The following is an 18766-nucleotide window of genomic DNA, read 5'->3' as shown; positions in this document are numbered from 1 at the left end:
CAGAGATAGCTCGCGTGCTTTTTTTTTTTTGCAATGCTCGTGTACCTTCTCTTCAGCTATAAGCAAAGCGAATTTTTAAGGCGAACACGACACACTAATAATAACCAGGGGAATTTCCAACTGCGATGCAGACTCCACATGCCTTCCTTACAACAACCTGCGGCCGGGTGCGGTGTTCGTCGAAAGCTTTTTTTTTTCTTCCCTAATGCTTTTAGAAGCACGTACCGCACAGAAAGCTACCAAAAACCCAGGAGGGTGCGAGAACAACTACCGTGCTGCGGGTTGTTTGTCAGTGATTGTATACATGCCTTATCGGCTTTCAGAAGTCAGTACATTGGAAAGCTGCGGAGTGCTCTGATACGAAGATAACATACGCCTTGTTCTGTGCGCTCGTTGTTCGTTCCGATTGCGGAGAAGCGGAGCTGAAAGAGAAAGTAATGGGGATAACTTTTTCGCAGCATGAAGAGGCCTCGAGCACTGTATGTTTAACGTGAGAACACATACATGCTTTGACCGTGCGACTAGCTCCAGTAAACCGCAGTCAAGATGATTGCCCGAAGCGGACGCCGAGCTTTGCTTTTTTTTTTTTTTTGCATCAGATAGGATGGTTAGGGCGCCGCTATTTGGCACGGGCTAGACCTTGTGGCTTGGCGTAAAAAACGAAAAAAAAGAGGGAAAAAGTTGTAGGGCGGTTACTGTTGTAACGCAAAAAGTCGAAAGCCTGACTGCACTCATCTAAGACAAATGAGCCGTAACGAGTGTTGCATTGAATCAATCCTTCTACCGGCTCATGCGAGCACATTCGTCTTCCTCTGCTTTTTTCAAAGGTGTGCAGACTTTGCGCAACCCTTGCCTTCGGCTTCGATTTTCTTGGACGCGCAGCAGCACGAGTCTCTAGCGCACTTTTAATACTCGCACGGCCGCAGGCGATCCGCACGGCGTGGACGGTCCATCGCTAGCCTCTGTTGAACACCGCAACCTGTCCTTCGCTTTGTTGCACGTTATGGGCCTTGCTGAGAGATAAAGTGCTGCACCGTAAGATATTGCGCTGAACGAGTGTTATCTTGATGCGCGAATGTTTTGCAACCTTCGATAGAATCAGCGGGACTTTCAGCAAATGGGGAAGCAGGAGCCACACGAATGCGCGTTTTCAGCAGCTCCATGCGCACACTGAATCTTGCGGATTCACTGGCTTCAGTGGAACACTGCGGCATGCGCGGCATAGCCGATTGTTGCGACGATTAAATTAAAACTTTGGTTTGTGTTCCCGTACAACACGAAATTGCAATTCGGTAGTTTATTATGATTTGCAACACTCATTTTTCGATGCGTGCTTTACAGGTTACATATTCGATACGATAAAAATCGCAGGTAGTTCAAAGCCTCGGGGGCAAGCGTCTGGTGTTTGCGATCCTATAAGGCGCTATTATGTGTGTGCTTTACACGAAGAAAAAAAAAGTTTTAGGATCGTAACATTAATGTCGACAGTTTGTAAATAAGCGTCCGCTTGCGAGTCGCATCTCTAAAGATTGCTTGCGGCTACCCGCCAGGCAAGCATCGAACGAGAGAAGCCGATCTCTGGTAGTGCTGTTCGTCGCTATCACCGTTCACCACCATCAGCTGTAGGTATACTGTGACCTCTTGCAGGTTGGCAAGTGAGGAGGATGAATCGTACATCGCTGAAATTGTAGCCGAAAGAAAACGAGGGAAGAAAAAAAAGTTACGACTTCGCGGGTCAAGGCTGGCTTACTATGTACAACCTGTTTTTATAGGGAATACAGATTTTTTAAATGAAAATGCAATGTAAATATAATGACGGCAAGTAATGACGTAGAGCTTGTCTTCGCAGACGAGCTCTTATGTCGTGGCGCAAACACTTTGCCATTTGTAAAGATATATTCAGAAGAATATTAAAGAAATCTTGTTAACTTTTTATTATCAACATGAGGACAGTTATATGTGGAAAGTTGTAGGGCGCTGTAAGGGAACTTATAAGGTGTTATCTTGAACGCAAGCCAGTGGCTAGAACAATGAGCGAAGTGAAACATTTCCGTTCGACGCTACCTGATGCTACTTAGACGACGCGTAGTTTTAGGAATGAGCCTCTAACGTATTTCTTCGTTTCCAGAGTTTCATAGGCATTCATTCACCGCAACGCAAGCAGACACAATAAATGGGTCGGAGTCGGGAAAAAACAATCTTTATATGCTGCTGAGCAATACGCAGAAAAATATAGACAATGCCGAAAAAAAAAGCAACTAGCGCACATATATTCAGGAACGATCAGTGGTTACGGCACAATGCAGCTAGCGGGAAATTAACGATAGAGATAAAACTTCAGGCAGCACGCGTCGCAATTCGCTAACAGTTAAAAAGCATATGCTTAACAGTGGCCAACTGTAAAAAAAAGTTCAAAAGTAAACAAAAGCGGACATGCGTATGAGCGGGAAACGTTGACAAGTCCCAAGAGCCAAGAAGCCGAGCAGTACCGCAGAGTTCTGGCGAGTCTTCTTGCGTCTTAAGGTGACTGCACAGCATTTTTTCCCCTGGGGGCTAGTTCTGCAGGTTGATCTGTGCCGTAGACTTTGGTGCAGACGCTGGTTTGACGTCTCTTCCTCAACTAGTCGCTCGTATAAGGTTTGGCGGACAGGCGATACTGGGCGGCGTTACCGTCTTATACGTTCTGCTTCTATGTCATACTGGACTTGACGGCTTAGCAGGACAATGTTCTGCGCTTAAATAACCTTTCATCTCCCCAGGGTCTCGACTTGGGCAAGGGGACCTCGATATGTGTCCAATCACGCGCACTTCATAGTCCCTAAACTCCTTCCTAAAATATATTTGCCGCGCCCCTTTTAAGGAGACGCGAGAGTGCCGAGTTGGTCACGTCACCGGCGTCTGAAGAGATTGTAAAATGTTTACTCCGACTTAACACAACAATTATTACCAAAATGACAGACGTTTCGCCACCTATGCAGGGGACATTGTCAGTATACAGTGGCAGCAAATGAGCGGACATCGAGCTGTCCACTAGTCACACACGTCCTTCTAAACGCCCGGTAGGGGGGCCGCGGTTGTTTTTTCAAGCCGATGGGTCAAGACTAATGAACCACGGTTCCAGAAATTTTATTGTACCTCACCTTCGGACACCAAGTACAACCCAAGCGGCATAGCGCATGCTAAGCCTGCAGTCGCTTTGGAGCGACATGACAGTCAATGTGTGCCTCTTCCCTCATTTTCCGACTCGTGCTGCAGCGACTTCGGCTTGTACTACGGCCCGGCGTCTTCGACCAGCTCGCTGAACGGAGGCACAGCCACACCGAACGGCTCGGCCTCGCACGGCGGTTCGACAACACGGCTCCTCCACCGCGTTCAGGGCATCGGGCGCAGCGCGAGGTCGGCGCTTCTGCGCGCCTTCAGCACCGAGCGCATCTACCGGCCGCAGAAGACCGAGACGGCCGCGGTGGCGAGGGACCGCCGGCGGGAGTTCCTCGACTCCAACCTCGGGGTCAACCAGGCGGCGCCTCTGGCGTCTCCTTCTCCCTCGCCTTCGACGTCATCCACGACGTCTCTGGTGATGGGCCTCAAGGCACGCATGAGCTTGCGCAAGAGCAAGCGGCGAGCCCGCCAGGAGGCCACCGGCATCCAGATCAACGCCGAGAGGTATGTTTTGACTCGCAGCCTGCCCAATAACGAGCACGTTCAGGAGCGTTTGCTGTTCTGTTAGTCGCTGCATATGTGAGCGAAAACAGCGCGCCACACCGCTCCTTAGCAAACATCAAATTCGTTGCGACTTCTGCATAATAGCGAAATATTTCAACGAAATCAGTCTGTTGGCAGCTGCAGCACCTGTAACGTTATATATCGTGATCCTCTGCAGCAGCGTTACTTGTGTGTTGTCGATTCGTTCTTATATGAAGTAAGGGCCGGGCAGGCAATTCTGGTCGAGTGTCATTTTGTGCCTTGTATCCCAAGGCAGAAAAAAACTTGGGAGGGGCACGTGCCTGGTGTGCCACTCCGTGGCTACGCCACTGGTTGTCGGCACTTTTAGGTGTTCGAGCTCTAAGCACACCAAGAATATGGCTAGCGCGCAGTCAGTGTGCGTGCACGAACATACCTTGAAGCAGTGCGCATACTACACCGATCGTATATGTGCTCGATTTACCTATCGTCTTGAAAAAAAGAAAAGAATGCAGAGACGGACATTCGAGCGCTTTTACCGCTACTCTGTGAGCTTTTCCACAAGCATTTGGTGTTTTGAATGTTTTTTTATGTGATCTTTAGAGCAGTGATATTTGACAGTAACTGTAGTACTGCTTGTGCGCTGAGAATCCCGAATATGACAGAAAGTCTACATTCATTTCTTCTCGTAGTTCCCGTTGTGACACCACACTGGCCTGTAGTGCGTTATTGCGCTGCTCCAGGCAGTATGTCACTACCTTGTAGTGACATACTGCCGGGATCCGAAGAGTTGCATGTAGATCAGTTTTGTCCCGTATTACAATTCTAATATTCTAATGATGTGATAGCTGCCCCAAACTTCGTCTGCAGGTGAAACCTGCTACATTTTTGTAAAAATCTCAAAATTTGCACCGAGCGTGCGCCACGACTTCGTTCTTGCGGTCTTTCGGAGTGAGGACTGGACGTGCTTGCAGACCATATTTAAGTTAGCGCTGTAATTTCGAGTGGTCATTGGAGCCAAGGAGGTTAACCTCCTTGATTGGAGCATACCGGCGAGTGCTTTGCAGTCTTAGTTGCTTGGCGCAACCGTGCCAAGCAATTCAGACTCGCCCGTACTATGTAAATAAACTTTTTTAGTACTACTACCGTGAAATACCGAGCAAGCGCCCCTACCCGAGTTCTCTACCCTACCTCTCTCCCGTGTTGTCAACATAAGGGTCGGCATAGGCGCGCGTCCCGCGTAAGTGGGGGCACTGCATCCTGGCAACCGACCCCCGCCGCCTCTGTAGGGTGCCATAAGATGGTAATAATTATACCAAAAGCACGCGTGCGCAAACTGAAAGGTTTATTTCCAGTGAAACGAGGACTGAATCCTGCATGATTTACAACCGCATGGCTGTGGCCGGAAAGTAGAGCGAAGCCCTTTACTAAGCTGCTGTGTAAAGCAGTTGTAAACACAGTAAAATAATTTCAGGAAATAAAACACTGGGCAGGAGAACTTCCATAAGGTACACCAGTTTTCGCAGAGGCGTTCAACGTTTTGTTGTTAGTCTGTCACACGCAAAGCCAAAGTTCCGACGCAGAGCGTTTTCAGATATTAATTTCAGATGAGATATGTGAGCTTTTTGTGGTGATTGTAAAAAAAAAAAAAAAAACTCACAGGGTCCCTTATGCGTTTGCCGAAGATGAGTCGATGGCGAAAGCATTATTCTTCTGTTTCTTCCCAGTCGATCTTTCGATCCTCCCCTGTCCCCCTCCCGAAAGCTTTATGCGCCTAACTTGGTTTTTCACCGCCTCCAGGATCGGAGGCATTGCAAGCTTCCTGCACCTCACCTGCTTTTGCACTGCCTCCGTGATCGGCCCACTTTTGAGCAAGCGATGTAATGTGACGGCATCATGATTTGACGTCAGAGACTTTTGGCGATATCTGTGACGTCATAGGTTGGTGTCATTACGTGATGATTTTTGCATCACTCGTGTTGACGCCGCCGGCGGTCCGCTTTCGCGTTTGATGAGGCATCTAAGGCTTTCTCCTTAATACGATTAAATTTGCGCCTCATGAGACCTATTTGTCGGCTGAATGCCTGTCTCTGAACAAGCGGTGTAGTAATTCTCCGGATGGGCATGTGCAGCGACCCGCTGTGGACCGGTGGTCATCCGACACATGTGAGCGCTCAGCTGCTGCAGCAGAACCTGGACGGCACGCAGGTGGTTGAGCTGCGCCGGCCGCCCGGACGCTCTTTCGGCTTTTTCCTGGCCAGGGGCCGAGTGCAGGCGCACCATGGTGTTTTCGTCTCCCGCATGCCCGACGCCCACACGCAACAGGTGAGCGATTGGCAAAGGACCCGCAAAGTGATCCCAAACATAGATGAAAACACGGGTGGGTGGAAGGGGGTTTTGGAGGGCCCTTCCCTCGAGCAATACGGGTAGGCGGGGGGCGCTGCGGTGAACCCCTTAGCAACATCCCGCATGTCCGTGAAGCGCGTAACGTAGTAGTTGCATGGGATGAGCACTGATGGCAACACAAGACGTTGCCTTTTTCAAAGTAGTGTTGCGGAAATGCACCAACGTGTGCAGATTGCTTCAAACAGGCTTTCCTTTTGTTTTAATTGCCATTTCTTGGAATGTTGCATAAATGCAACAATGTGCAGTAAAGGGTTAAGCGCATTTTTCTCCTTTTGTACCAGCGAGCGTGCGCGCGGGCACGTGGTGGCATCCCGCGGCGGCAGCAGTAACTATGCAGCTCGCGATGCTGAAATCAGCCAGTGGCCGTCGACGTTGGGTTCATGGCGCCAGTGTTTGGCTCACGTTTAGGAGTATGGTTTGCTGGGCCAGTTGGTACATGATGAGTGGTGAAGGGTTCCAGCAATTTCAAACACGAGCGCAAGAGAGGAAACGCACAGGACAACGCTGGACTTACAACTGAAGTTTATTAAAAAACGGTTCAGTTGTAAGTCCAGTGCTGTCCTGTGCGTTTCCTCTCTTGCGCTCGTGTTTGAAATTGCTGGAACTCTTCACCACTCATTTGGCTCACGTGTTCTCATGAGCCTCGACTACCGATCGGCAGCGTTTTCTGGCCATGCTCAAAAAGTGTTGCGGGTCCCTTTACGTGCCTTTAATGTATACCCATAGCACAGTATACGATAGCAATTTCGTATTCTGCTCTGTTGAAACATGGTTGCAGCAATTGGGAACCCAACAAGCGATCTAGTGCTCAGCCCATAAAGACACAACCATCGAACCACCGTATTTTCTCGCACATGACTTATGGGCGAGGCATAATAACGTTAAGCGAGTCTCATTTCACTAAGCATACTTCTACGAACGGCTTGCCTGTATGTGATCAGAACAGCGTGCACCTGAACGGTCTGCCCGAGGAAACCTCCGGTGCGGAACTTTCATTGTCTTTTATTCAGTGCACCAGGCGCTGTCGGCGTGGCGCGTTTGTGCATTTTGTTTAGCGCTCTCCCTCAAACGCTTTTGCGGTTGATGCATAGCGACTACTTGAAAAGTCAAGATTGCGCACAGAATGACACGTTGCATAAACGGAACGTCAGCTCAATGACACGCATTCTAGGCTGCCTAAAACCTCTCAGCTGCCCTTTGCAGAGACACTGGGGCCTGCAGCACAAGAATAGGACGCTTTGTGCCAGTGTCATACAGGGCACTTTCGATAGCGATCGAATCCTGTCAGAATTGTTTGCAATTGAATGTTTCGTGCTTAGAATAACAGATAGCTGAGCTAGTTGGTAAGTATTCATTCTAAAAAGACAGGGCGTGCAAACACGGACACACGAAAGAAGTCAGGATACCACAAACGCCGACTAACAACTGAATAGATGCACAACGGCGGAAAAGAATGAACTCACGAAAACTTATCTGCGCATGCCCATGCAATAGGCGAACCTATCAATCCGGCACGCGGGGGGGGGGGGGGGGGGGGGCGGGGGCGCTACGCGAAAGATAACTGTTAAGGCATTTAATTTCATCTTTATGCAAGTTAATCGACTGTTGGCTCACGCATGCGCTACCACTATTCTCGATATGCCATGCCTCAATCATCAGACGTGTTTCTCCGTTCCTATGTCGGTACAAAACTGCGCATTCATTGAATTGTGGCGTGCACTTACAATCTCGACAATGTAACGATAGATTAGATGGTGAGCCTCCGGTTAGGGATCTTTTATGTTCTAATAATCTCTGGTTAATGCAGCGGCCCGTCTGTCCTACGTAGAAGCGGTCACAGCTGAAAGGAACCTTATACACCACACTTGTACAGCAATCAGTGAATTTGTTTGTGTGTTTTGTATATTTTCGATATTTGTTTCGCAACACACACCAACAAATTCACTGATTGCCGTACAAGTGTGGTGTATAAGGTTTCTTTCAGCTGCGGCCGCTTCTACGTAGGACAGACGGGCCGGGATTGGTAGGTTCGCCTATTGCATGGGCATGCGCAGATAAGTTTTCGTGCCTTTCTTTTCCGCCGTTGCGCATCTATTCAGTTGTTAGTCGGCGTTTGTGGTGTCCTGACTTCTTTCTTGTGTCCGTGTTTGCACGCCCTGTCTTTTTAGAATGAATGTTTCGTGCTACTAGGATAATGCATCGCATACTAGTTTCGTAATGTTGTCATGCGTCTGGTTCCCTCGAATTGGTATATTCGTGACTGCACATAGGTGGATCGAGCCTTCAAGGTAATCCGGCTGCATCTACAGTGCATGTACAAAACTAAACCTTCACCGGCTTGAGTGCGACAGTGCCCATTGGCGGCAACATCGAAATCTCATCGTGACATTGTTTGACGGCGCAGCTTGTACAGTCGATGCGTCAGTTCGTAGAGGCGTGAACTCGCTGTCAGCGTGAGTAACAAAACAATAACCGTTGGCACCGCCAGCACTGAAGCGTAGACTGTAAGGAGGTGCTATATTTTGAGCGAGGTTGTATTGGTGTCCCGAGTGTTTTGTTACAGTCAATATGGAGAGCTGAGGCTCTAAACACACGGAAAAAAGTTTGGGACAGATTTTTGGATCGGACGGCTTTTGGGCTTTGCTATTCGCATCGGAAGTGAGCGATGTAATCGGACATAGGCAGACACAAAGGCGCCCGCAGAATATCGAGTACATACTTCTATCCTGTAAGTGGGAGCTCTTGACCAACATCTCATCATTGTATTTGGACTTCTATAGATCATACATTAGGCTTTACTTGCTTCAAAATCAACCGGGCAAAGCAAATACGCGATTTCGCGGAAATTCACTTGCACTCATCTTGAGCTCGGTTACAGCACAACACTAGACGAGGACAAAAAAGGATACGAACAACACGGCGCTGACTGCAATTTTTCAATAAAGATCAGTCGAGAGTCAGCGTTGTGTTGTCCGTATCCTTCTTTTTTGTTCTAGTCCAGTGTTGCGCTGTAGCCGAGTTCAAGATGAATCCCAACCAACTGGCCCAACTTGCCGTCTTCCTTCACTTGTACTGCCTGGTCGCCGCATTCCAGGCACACTTATTCATTTTTCTATCGGGAAGCTGAACACTTCCGCTTGCGAGAGATGATTTGTCCCGTATCGCAGGCTGCATCCTGGCACTACACATCAATGCCAAACTCGCAAGAGCTTCATTGGAATTCTATCCGCGGAAAACATCACAAGACAAGCAGCGGCGATGTTGCCATAGTATGGCAAATAGTGGCGAAACCGTTTATATAATGCATAAAGGGCTCAGCTTGGATCTACTCGTATGGAAGTGGGCTGTGAAAGTAGTAGTTATACGAAACAAAAATCGCAGGTCTATTTGGTGAGAGCATTCAAGTGCCAACGTGATCACAACGTGTCATACGTTGATGTATGCTTGTTACAGGTGTTGCAAGGGCTTCTTGACATCGGAGATGAGATACTCGAGGTGAACGGCACTGATGTGCGTGATGCAGACATCATGACGGTGAACTCGCTCATGACCAACCAAAGCACACTGCTTCTCACCGTGCTACCTTACATCTGCCGAAAAGACATCTGATGCAAGAAAGGGTGCGACCATTCCACCAAACAAATGTTGGCTGTGCACCGTCATATGACGAAACAGCTGCCCTTACGCAGTGAAGTAATTTGGTATCTGTGGTGTTACCTGTTGGGCACGTTTTTGAAAAGGTACATGCAGGTAATACTGACTCCCTGGATGCTGCTGTGGAACTTTTCTCTCAATTTCTTGCACTGTGATTACGCAGATGTTATGCATTCCATTTATTGCCATCTGCCTTCTGTAAAACAGCTCTTTCACTGACCTGGCCTATTCTTTGAGCATGTGATAGGAAGACATGTACTATGCAAAATGTTTTTTTTTTGTTTTAGATACTTGACACATGTACCTCATCACTGTTCTCAGTGTTTTAGGCCTTGTACTGTCATGTGTACAGCACATGTTCTCCCAAGAACACGATGTTTTATAAACACCTTCACAGTATTGTACAATTTTCCCTAAGCATGTTTTATATGTCAAGGCACCTATCACAAGTGCCTAATAGTTCCATTATATTATTGAATGTTATTCTCCCATTCCATCACAACTTTTCACATGTTTTCATATTGTATAAAGCATATTTATTGCATGTTTACACTGAGAACACATCTCATGAATGTTTTGAACATAGCAGTATAGTACCAATGCAAAACAGACAATCTTACTAACACTGCCGGCTTTTCCTTAAATCATGAGCATTTGTAAAAACCTGCACAGTGAGAACACGGTTATCAAAATGGAAATAGTATTTTATCTTTAAACTGTCCCCTAGCTTGAAAAGACTGGCATCATTGACTTTCACTCCACAGGCTTGCAAAAGGTACCTGTTGATCTGGAAACTCACAAATCTGCGAACAAGACGGTGACTTAAAATCTGTTTAGATGGACAAACTCTATTAAGTGTTTTTCTCACTTAAGAGAGCTGCACTTAGCAGTGAACATAACTCAAGGTAAAAAGGAAGGCTTACTTTTTCCGGATGTCAGTGCTTAGAAAATGTGCAGAAATAAGTGCCTTAATTTAAAATGCATAAGATCACTGAGACCCCGAATGGGCTGAGTTTTCTTAATTACTCATAAAATGAAATGAATTGTAAGGGCAGTCTGAATGCAACCAGCCTGAGGCTGTAGGTTGCCTATAAGCTTGTTCCATTTTTCTTTTTTTTCGCCTTCATTGAAACGCATATGGCATAAAGAATGGCACTAAATACATTAACAGGGTGTTTATTAGTGTGAAACTACATAATCCCTGCTTCAGTAAAAAGGTCTTTGTGATTTAAGGGTCACGAATGTGTCCTTTGTCTAAGTTTGTTCACCATCATGACATTGGCTCCTGCTATGCAGACACTCTTGTAGGTATACAAGACCAGTTTCTGCTGCAGCAAAGTAGTAAATAACAAATTTCAGTGAATACATCGCTTGTTAAGCAATAAAGACATCTGTGACATCTGGAGGCATCTCTTCGTCTCAGATACCATGTAGAAAGCTGACATCCTCACAGAAAGATCAGTGTAGGATTGTAAATGCTGTAAATGAGATCAAATCTGCATATGCTGTAGCATTACTTTATTTCAACTCTTGTGTACTATATCTCGATTTACTAACTGCTGCTAATTATTTTATGTGATGCTTGCATAGCATTCCATTAAAATAAAAAGTATCGTAACGTTAAATATGCTATATATATTTTTGCAAGCAACGACCCACGATTTCTAAGTGATGTGAGCATTATGAAGGTCAGCACAATTGTACGATATTAATGCATGTGATGACACCTTTAAAAATGCACTAGTTTTTCTGCACCATCTATGTGCCACTGTGAATTGAGTGTACGTTAAAGTGGGCCATGTGTGAGAGTTCACTTTAAGGTATCACCGAACGCAGTTTTGTTTTCTCTGCACTTGTTTACGCTGATTGTTGTTACAATAATGAAATTAGTGTGAATGATGATGAAGGTATGGTTGAAAATTTCGTGCTTTTGCAGTGGAAAGCGGTATCCTTTTGTAGCGTAACAGTCAGCCTGTTATAGAAAAAGCTGCTGTTTGCGTGCCTAAAAGCGATGTGGTAACTCTCATATACCTTCTGCGTTCAAAAATTGTTCATGACACACTGTACATGACATGTGCTGTTGTGTGGCTCCACTGTTAGTCTTGTGCAACCATCCGTACTTTAACTTGCAAATGAAGAAATGCTGCTCATTATTTCTGAACCTTAATAGGTCCGTCAGAACTATGCACAAGGCCCAATTCACGTTGTCATTATGGGAGTGGAGTTTAAGGGCCCACCGTTTCATCTGTAGCCACGTGTTTACAGAAGAGTGTTGCAAACTGCGTATCATTCGTCTTTTATTAAGTTACGGAAATACGGCACGGTATTACCGTAGCGCTCCTCGTTTCTCGCTCGCTTTGCTTAAGCCGCTCCGATTTCTAGTGACAGTGCGCTGCCCGAACGACAGGTCCTTCTTTAACAATGCGTAGGCTGACAGGCAACAATGAGGCGTAACAACTCGACAGTAACTTTTGAAAACGTTTTTGTGCTGTTGGGAGCCTTCACTGGAATTTTGGAGTGGCAAAAGCACAACGAGCGAGAAAGGAGTGGCACCATAATGCCGTACCGTACCTGAGTACAGTATTTCCGTAACTTGCTAAAAGACTTAACATGTTGTGTACCTGCTGGTTTATGATTACGTTTATGAGTGCGTGTGCTGAAATTAGGTTAGGTCACTGATATTTTTTACTTCACTGTCACCTGAGACAGCCAGTGGCTGATAATGTTTGGCAACGAGTGGCTACATATTTGTTTTACCAGCTTGTGAAGTACAAAGGTTCTCTTGGTTTAGTGTGCATTTGTTCGTTTACAGGATGTTCACGAAAGGTTTAGAGACATGGGTAACAGTGACTGGCCTCTGTACGACTGTACGCTAAAACGTGTTGTTTCGAACCAGCAGGTACATGTTGGTTGTATATGTTGGTAGTCTGGATAGCATTCCTCCGGCAAATTAAAGGCTGGTAATGTCCAAGTGTTAAACTGCACGTCTGAAAAGTATTTTGCTTAACATGTCACTGACAGCTATCCTTGTTGAGGAATTTTTCTTCTTGGCAAATCGGTAAGCCTCGTAAAATCAATGATATCGGGAGTTTAATCGCAAATATTGGGTACATTGATGTGACCAGTGCAGCTGAAGGGTTAGTCTGCATTTTAAGCACACAAGGATAAGTAGAATTTGACAGACGACATTTTGATCTCTGCGACTAAACGCTGCGTGCCTTGACAAATGTGAAGCCGTACTGTTAAGCAAAACAGTGCGAAATTGCTTTGATGACTCGTTTACGTTGTCATAGATGTAGAACCACTGTCGTGCATTGCGATTAACTTGTCTGAAAGACTAACAACATTGACAGGCCAATACCGTGTGCTTGAGTGCGGCCCGCTATATTAACTGACATTTTATACTTGATGCATGACATTTAATGTCTGAATAATAAAGCACTCTTCTGCAGCAACAGCAATGTTTCATGTGTTATTCTAAGCACAGCAGCTCAGGGAATGATGGAACCTTGAAAGGATCTGAAGTCGTTGACCAAAAGTCGTTGTTGGTCGAAATCATGACCAACAAATAAAAGCAAAGACCAAGAACACAAACACGTTGTTGCCTTATTAGTCAACTGCAGAAGCATAGCAAAAAGTTCGGCAGATCTCACGCCTTGCGGGAATCTGTTTCATGCGCATCAGTCAGGCAGCAGTTCTATGCTGCATTTTCGGGTTCGAGCCGATAGTTACGAGGTGGATCGACGTGTTTTTGTAGATGGAGTTGTGTGCAGATCATGGGCTTACCAGGCACGCCGACTACTGACGTTTAAATGGTAAGTTAAGATATGACGTAGTATCAGCACTCACGTTAGAGCACAGACGTCTGTGTGTTCGAGACGAAGTGCACGCTACGGTGCGATGATGCGAATATCATACGAAGAACCCGAAAACCCAGTAAAGACCGTTTGTACGGACGTGTTAAAGTTAACATATTAATTGAAAGAGCTCATCGTGTGGGAGCCTACAAGAAAGAAAGCATTCGACCAATTGTCGCTAGGTCTTCTGGCTGGAAAACAAGAAAATATGTTCTAAAAATGCAAACAAATTCAAAGGAATGTCATATAGCGTGTCTGAAGATTTTAGCAAGGCAGTATACAAGAAAAAAAAGTCCACAGCATAGCCACGGGGTGAATGATGATGAGTGGGGCGAAGCTCCGGAGGCAATCATCGGTAAACCGTTAATACTCCGAGTAATTCGCCCAGCATATTTTTTTTTTTTTATTTATTAAGTACCTGCTTCGCCAAGAGGCATTACAGCAGGGAGGGTACATTACATATAAATAAGCACATAACAATACATTCATAAAGCATGGAAAAAAACGTCATTTGAATAAATACAGACAGTTTCAGTTGGCAGGGTGTTCCAGTCTCGTATCGTACGAACAAAGAAAGAGTAGCAAAAAGTGTCACCCTTAAAAGGTATCTCACGTATCTTAAGCTGATGGTCTCTTCGTTGAGAAACATAGCTGGGTGGCTGAAAATACAATCGCCTGTTTATCCCTGTTTTAGAATGGTAAATACTATGGAAAAATTTTAATCTGAAGTTACGACGACGATGTTCCAGAAGAGGCCAATTCAATATTTTTTTGCTTTCCGTCATACTAAGCATTTTTTTCATAATTGCCAATGACAAAACGGACTGCTCTATTCTGCACTCTTTCAAGTTTAGTAATGAGTTCCTTTGTATAGGGGTCCCAGCAGACGCACGCATAGTCGAGTATACTGCGGACATGTGTAAAATGCAACTGCTCTCTGAGTTTCTGTGGCAAGCAACTGACATTACGTTTCAGAAAGTTCAGTGCTCCTATAGCCTTGTTCCTGACATGAGTGCAGTGTCTGTTCCACCTCAGATCAGCAGTGAAATATACACCTAAATATTTATATTCCATGACTTCTTGAAGAGTGGCATTATTAATTGTGTAACGATTGCTGCAATGTGAGGGCTTCCTAGTAAAGGTGACGTGGACACTTTTTTTCACATTCAATGACATTTTCCATCTTTCACACCATGTGGCAATCAAATTCAGATCGTTTTGCAGTGCTTGTTTGTCCGAATCGCTACTGATGACCCTATATACCACACAATCGTCTGCAAACATTCTAAATGATGATATGATACCCGAAGTGATGTCGGTAATGAATAACAAAAACAAAAGGGGTCCTAAAACTGACCCCTGTGGTACACCAGAGGTTACAGAAACATATTTAGAGGAACAACCGTTCAGAGCCACATACATCTGTCTTGATCGAAGATACTCAGATATCCACTCAATAACCTTGGTATCTAACTTGTAGTGTCGCAGTTTAGCAACCAGGAGACTATGCGTAACAACGTCAAAGGCTTTTCTAAAATCCAGAAATATACAGTCAACAATTTGGCTCTTGTCGACAGCTAAAGCAAGCTCATGAGTGAATTCCACCAGTTGTGTCGTACAAGAAAAACCCTGCCGAAACCCATGCTGACTAGGATGAAGAAGGTTATTGCTAACAAGGTGAGCCATGATGCTGCTATAAATCACGTGTTCCATAACTTTACACACAATGCTAGTTAGAGATACTGGCCTATAATTCTCAACTCTATCCCTCTGTCCACTTTTATGAATTGGCACCACACGCGCTAGTTTCCAGTCATTAGGAACAGTGCTATCATTTAAAGAAATCTGAAACAAACGACTTAAATAAGAACATAAGACACCTGAGCAGTTTATAAGAAGCGATGCGGGATGTCATCTGGACCACTCGCTTTTGTGGGTTTCAGGACTTGCAATAGTTTCTTGACTCCCGTCGCACTAAATACAACCTGACACATTTCGTCGACCTGGACAGAATTTACAGCACTAACTCCACTAGTATTTGTAAGATTAGACTGGAATACCGAAGAAAAATAATTAACAAAAATTCAACCTTACTTGGATCATCATTAAAAATCCTGTCGGCCCAGTGCAAGGGTGGGACGGAAGTGTCATCTTTACCGTTTTTTTTAACGTATTTCCAAAATTCTTTAGGATCATTCACCAACTTCTGGCCCAAGTTAGCGAAGTAGGTGCGCTTGGATGATTTGGCGAGCTCCCTAAAGCTACGTTTTAACTCAACTAGCTGTATGCAGTGACTGCCCGATTTTTTAGTTCTGCTGAGCCTATAGATTCTTCTGATTTTCCGCAACAACGAACGTAGTTGTCTGTTAAACCATGGTTTATCTTTCGCACTTTTGGAAGAGAGTGTTACAAGGGGAACAAATCGATCTCGCAGTTCAAAAAGTTTGTTTTTAAGTAACCCCCACAACTCCTCCGCGTTTAATTCGTCCGCCAATGTGTCAAAAGTGGGAAAGTAGGATTCAAGTGCTAAATTTAGTGCAGCATAGTTGGCCCTGTTATATGCATACAGAGTTCTAGGAGCCTTTTTCGTTACCTTTACATTCCGAAAGGCAGCGTCCGCAACTATAACGTTATGATCGCTCATGCCAGGCAAAGAACGTATGTTTGATATTATGTCCGGTGCATCACATAACAACAAGTCAAGAACGTTGCCAGTGTCGTCATTACGAGAAGGGTCTCTTACCAACTGATGCAAGCTATTTTCTTGCATAAACTCAAAAAACGCTGTGTATAGACCACCTGTTGGACTGCCTGCCAGCAAGCTACTCGACCCCCAGTTTATACCGGGAAGGTTGAAATCACCTCCCAATATAATGTGTTCGCTTTTAACAGTCTCAAGAAAAGCAGTCATTTGAGTAAACGGCTGACAGGAGGCGCCAGGTGGTCGATAGAAAGATCCAATGAGAAAACATTCCCCATTATCAGCACGCAATTTGCAAAATACCGATTCACATTCCAAACCAGGATCAACTTGGACACAAGGTAAGTCTGATCTTACAAGGAGAAATACGCCTCCTCCCCTAGATTCACGGTCCAGCCTAAAACAGTGATAACCAATAGGAAACAACTCTCTATCATGCACTGTAGCATCGAGCCAAGACTCATTGCCTAACACCACTGCAGGTTCAACAGAACTTAATAGTAAATGGAAGTCATCAACCTTATTTCTAAGGCTTCTACAGTTGACGATCAGTAATCTTAATTGATGCGTCACCACTGATTTCGACAACGGTCACGTTTGAATTACGTCACCCGTAGAACTTTCAATTCGATATCGCTTATCACCAAGGTATAAAGTATCAAATCTTAAGACAGGTTCACTCCCTCTTTTCTATTATCTTTTGCAAATGCCCAAAGCTTCTTTCTTTTTTCTCTGATTGTACGTGAAAAATCCTCAGATATGCTGTACACAGTACCTTTTAGTTTATATGCTTTCGTCAACACTTGCTGACGCATCTTAAAAGAAGCAAATCTGACGATTACTGGCCGTGTTTTTTTTGCATGATATGACCCTATTCTATGGGCACGCTCTATATTCACGGAAGTGAGTTAAAGTTGAGTGCGGCACAAATTAAGAATCACTTCCTCAACCTGAGCGCTAGTCTCGCTTGCCGCTGAGTCCTCTAATCCGTAGAAGACCAAATTCACACGCCTTTCCCGATTTTCAAAGTCATCTAATTTCCCGAGAACAAGGGACATAGCCTCTCGGTCTTCTTTCTGTTTGTCCTTGATGTTATCTATTGCTAGTCGCAATTCCTCTATGTTTGGAATATTTTTTTCTAGCGAAGTTAGGCGTGTTTTCAGTTCAGCTATATCAGTATTAGTCTGTCTTTGGTTATCCTCGATTGCCGACAATTTAGAAAGAATCGTAGCCTGTCCTTCAAGGAGCCGTTCCATCTGTGTCGGCCCCGGGTTTCGCTCAACGTCGCCCCCACACAGTAATAAAATTAACAAATAAAAGGCAGCGCTACGGAACATCATGAACTGCCGTCTGCGAATCACTCTGCACACCTCGCGACGTGAGCACTTCAAAGGCGAAAAAACAGAACAGTGGGGCGGAACCGGCACAGCAAAGTGACACCAACTAGAAATATGGTTTGAAGAACCAACCTGCGTAAGCAGTAAGAGAGAGATAAGGGCCACTGCCATGTCGCCGGTCCCATGCCCCGTCGAAGATGTGCCGCCGTGGTCCATTTGTAGCCGAATGTCATCAGCCGCACCGGCACCGCCCAGCGTCCATTGTTGGCAGTTGAACAGCGATGAAAAGTCCGATTCCGTCAGTGCCGCGCATTTTTGTAGATCCATCGAAGCTGGAAGAAGCTGCCGCAAAACTGGTTCCATGTCTTGAACGTCGCACACATTGCCGTCGATGGAATAAGCTGCAGCATCCTTGTTCAAGGGTTTGATGACGACACATGCCTGCGTAAGCAGTAAGAGAGAGATAAGGGCCACTGCCATGTCGCCGGTCCCATGCCCCGTCGAAGATGTGCCGCCGTGGTCCATTTGTAGCCGAATGTCATCAGCCGCACCGGCACCGCCCAGCGTCCATTGTTGGCAGTTGAACAGCGATGAAAAGTCCGATTCCGTCAGTGCCGCGCATTTTTGTAGATCCATCGAAGCTGGAAGAAGCTGCCGCAAAACTGGTTCCATGTCTTGAACGTCGCACACATTGCCGTCGATGGAATAAGCTGCAGCATCCTTGTTCAAGGGTTTGATGACGACACATGCCTGCGTAAGCAGTAAGAGAGAGATAAGGGCCACTGCCATGTCGCCGGTCCCATGCCCGGCGACATGGCAGTGGCCGGTGTTTCTCACGTGATCACACGGTGTTTCTCACGTGATCAAGTAAACACGTGAGAAACACCGTGTATATATTAAAAATCAAACTTTTATTGTACTGTTGGTTTACGTGGTCCCTTCATTACAATGGTCCCCCTAGCGTACGTCGCCGCACTGAATCGAACAATTGCTGACACGCGCCAGGTGTGCATCTTCCGTGAATTCTGCCCAGTACATCATCAACGACTTGAGATCGGGCGCGTTTATACTAAAGGGTCGATGAGAGTCATGGCGACTTGCAGCTCACTTTAATTTTACATGTACGCTGT

The 18766-nt window shown here is 45.6% G+C and overlaps 1 protein-coding gene across 3 annotated transcripts in view; it reads left to right on the top strand.

Moving 5' to 3' along the window:
- LOC119390824 (nascent polypeptide-associated complex subunit alpha, muscle-specific form) overlaps positions 1-18766 on the top strand; it is a 671315-nt gene that overhangs the window by 162222 nt on the left and 490327 nt on the right. For 2 of the 3 annotated variants that reach the window (XR_007415556.1, XR_007415557.1), the window contains exons 9-11: positions 3256-3663; positions 5814-6006; positions 9541-11836. Coding sequence is in view for 1 of the 3 variants with exons in the window: in XM_037658534.2 (XP_037514462.1) it covers positions 3256-3663; positions 5814-6006; positions 9541-9696 (757 nt within the window). In the remaining 2 variants the exon portion in view is untranslated. Of the gene's footprint in view, positions 1-3255; positions 3664-5813; positions 6007-9540; positions 13044-18766 lie in introns of those variants that run through there. The other variant, XM_037658534.2, reaches the window with a different exon arrangement.

Source organism: Rhipicephalus sanguineus, chromosome 1 (assembly GCF_013339695.2).
Source record: "Rhipicephalus sanguineus isolate Rsan-2018 chromosome 1, BIME_Rsan_1.4, whole genome shotgun sequence".
NCBI lineage: Eukaryota > Metazoa > Arthropoda > Arachnida > Ixodida > Ixodidae > Rhipicephalus > Rhipicephalus sanguineus.
The sequence above is the reverse complement of the archived record's forward strand: the minus strand, read 5'-3'. Positions and strand labels throughout refer to the sequence as shown.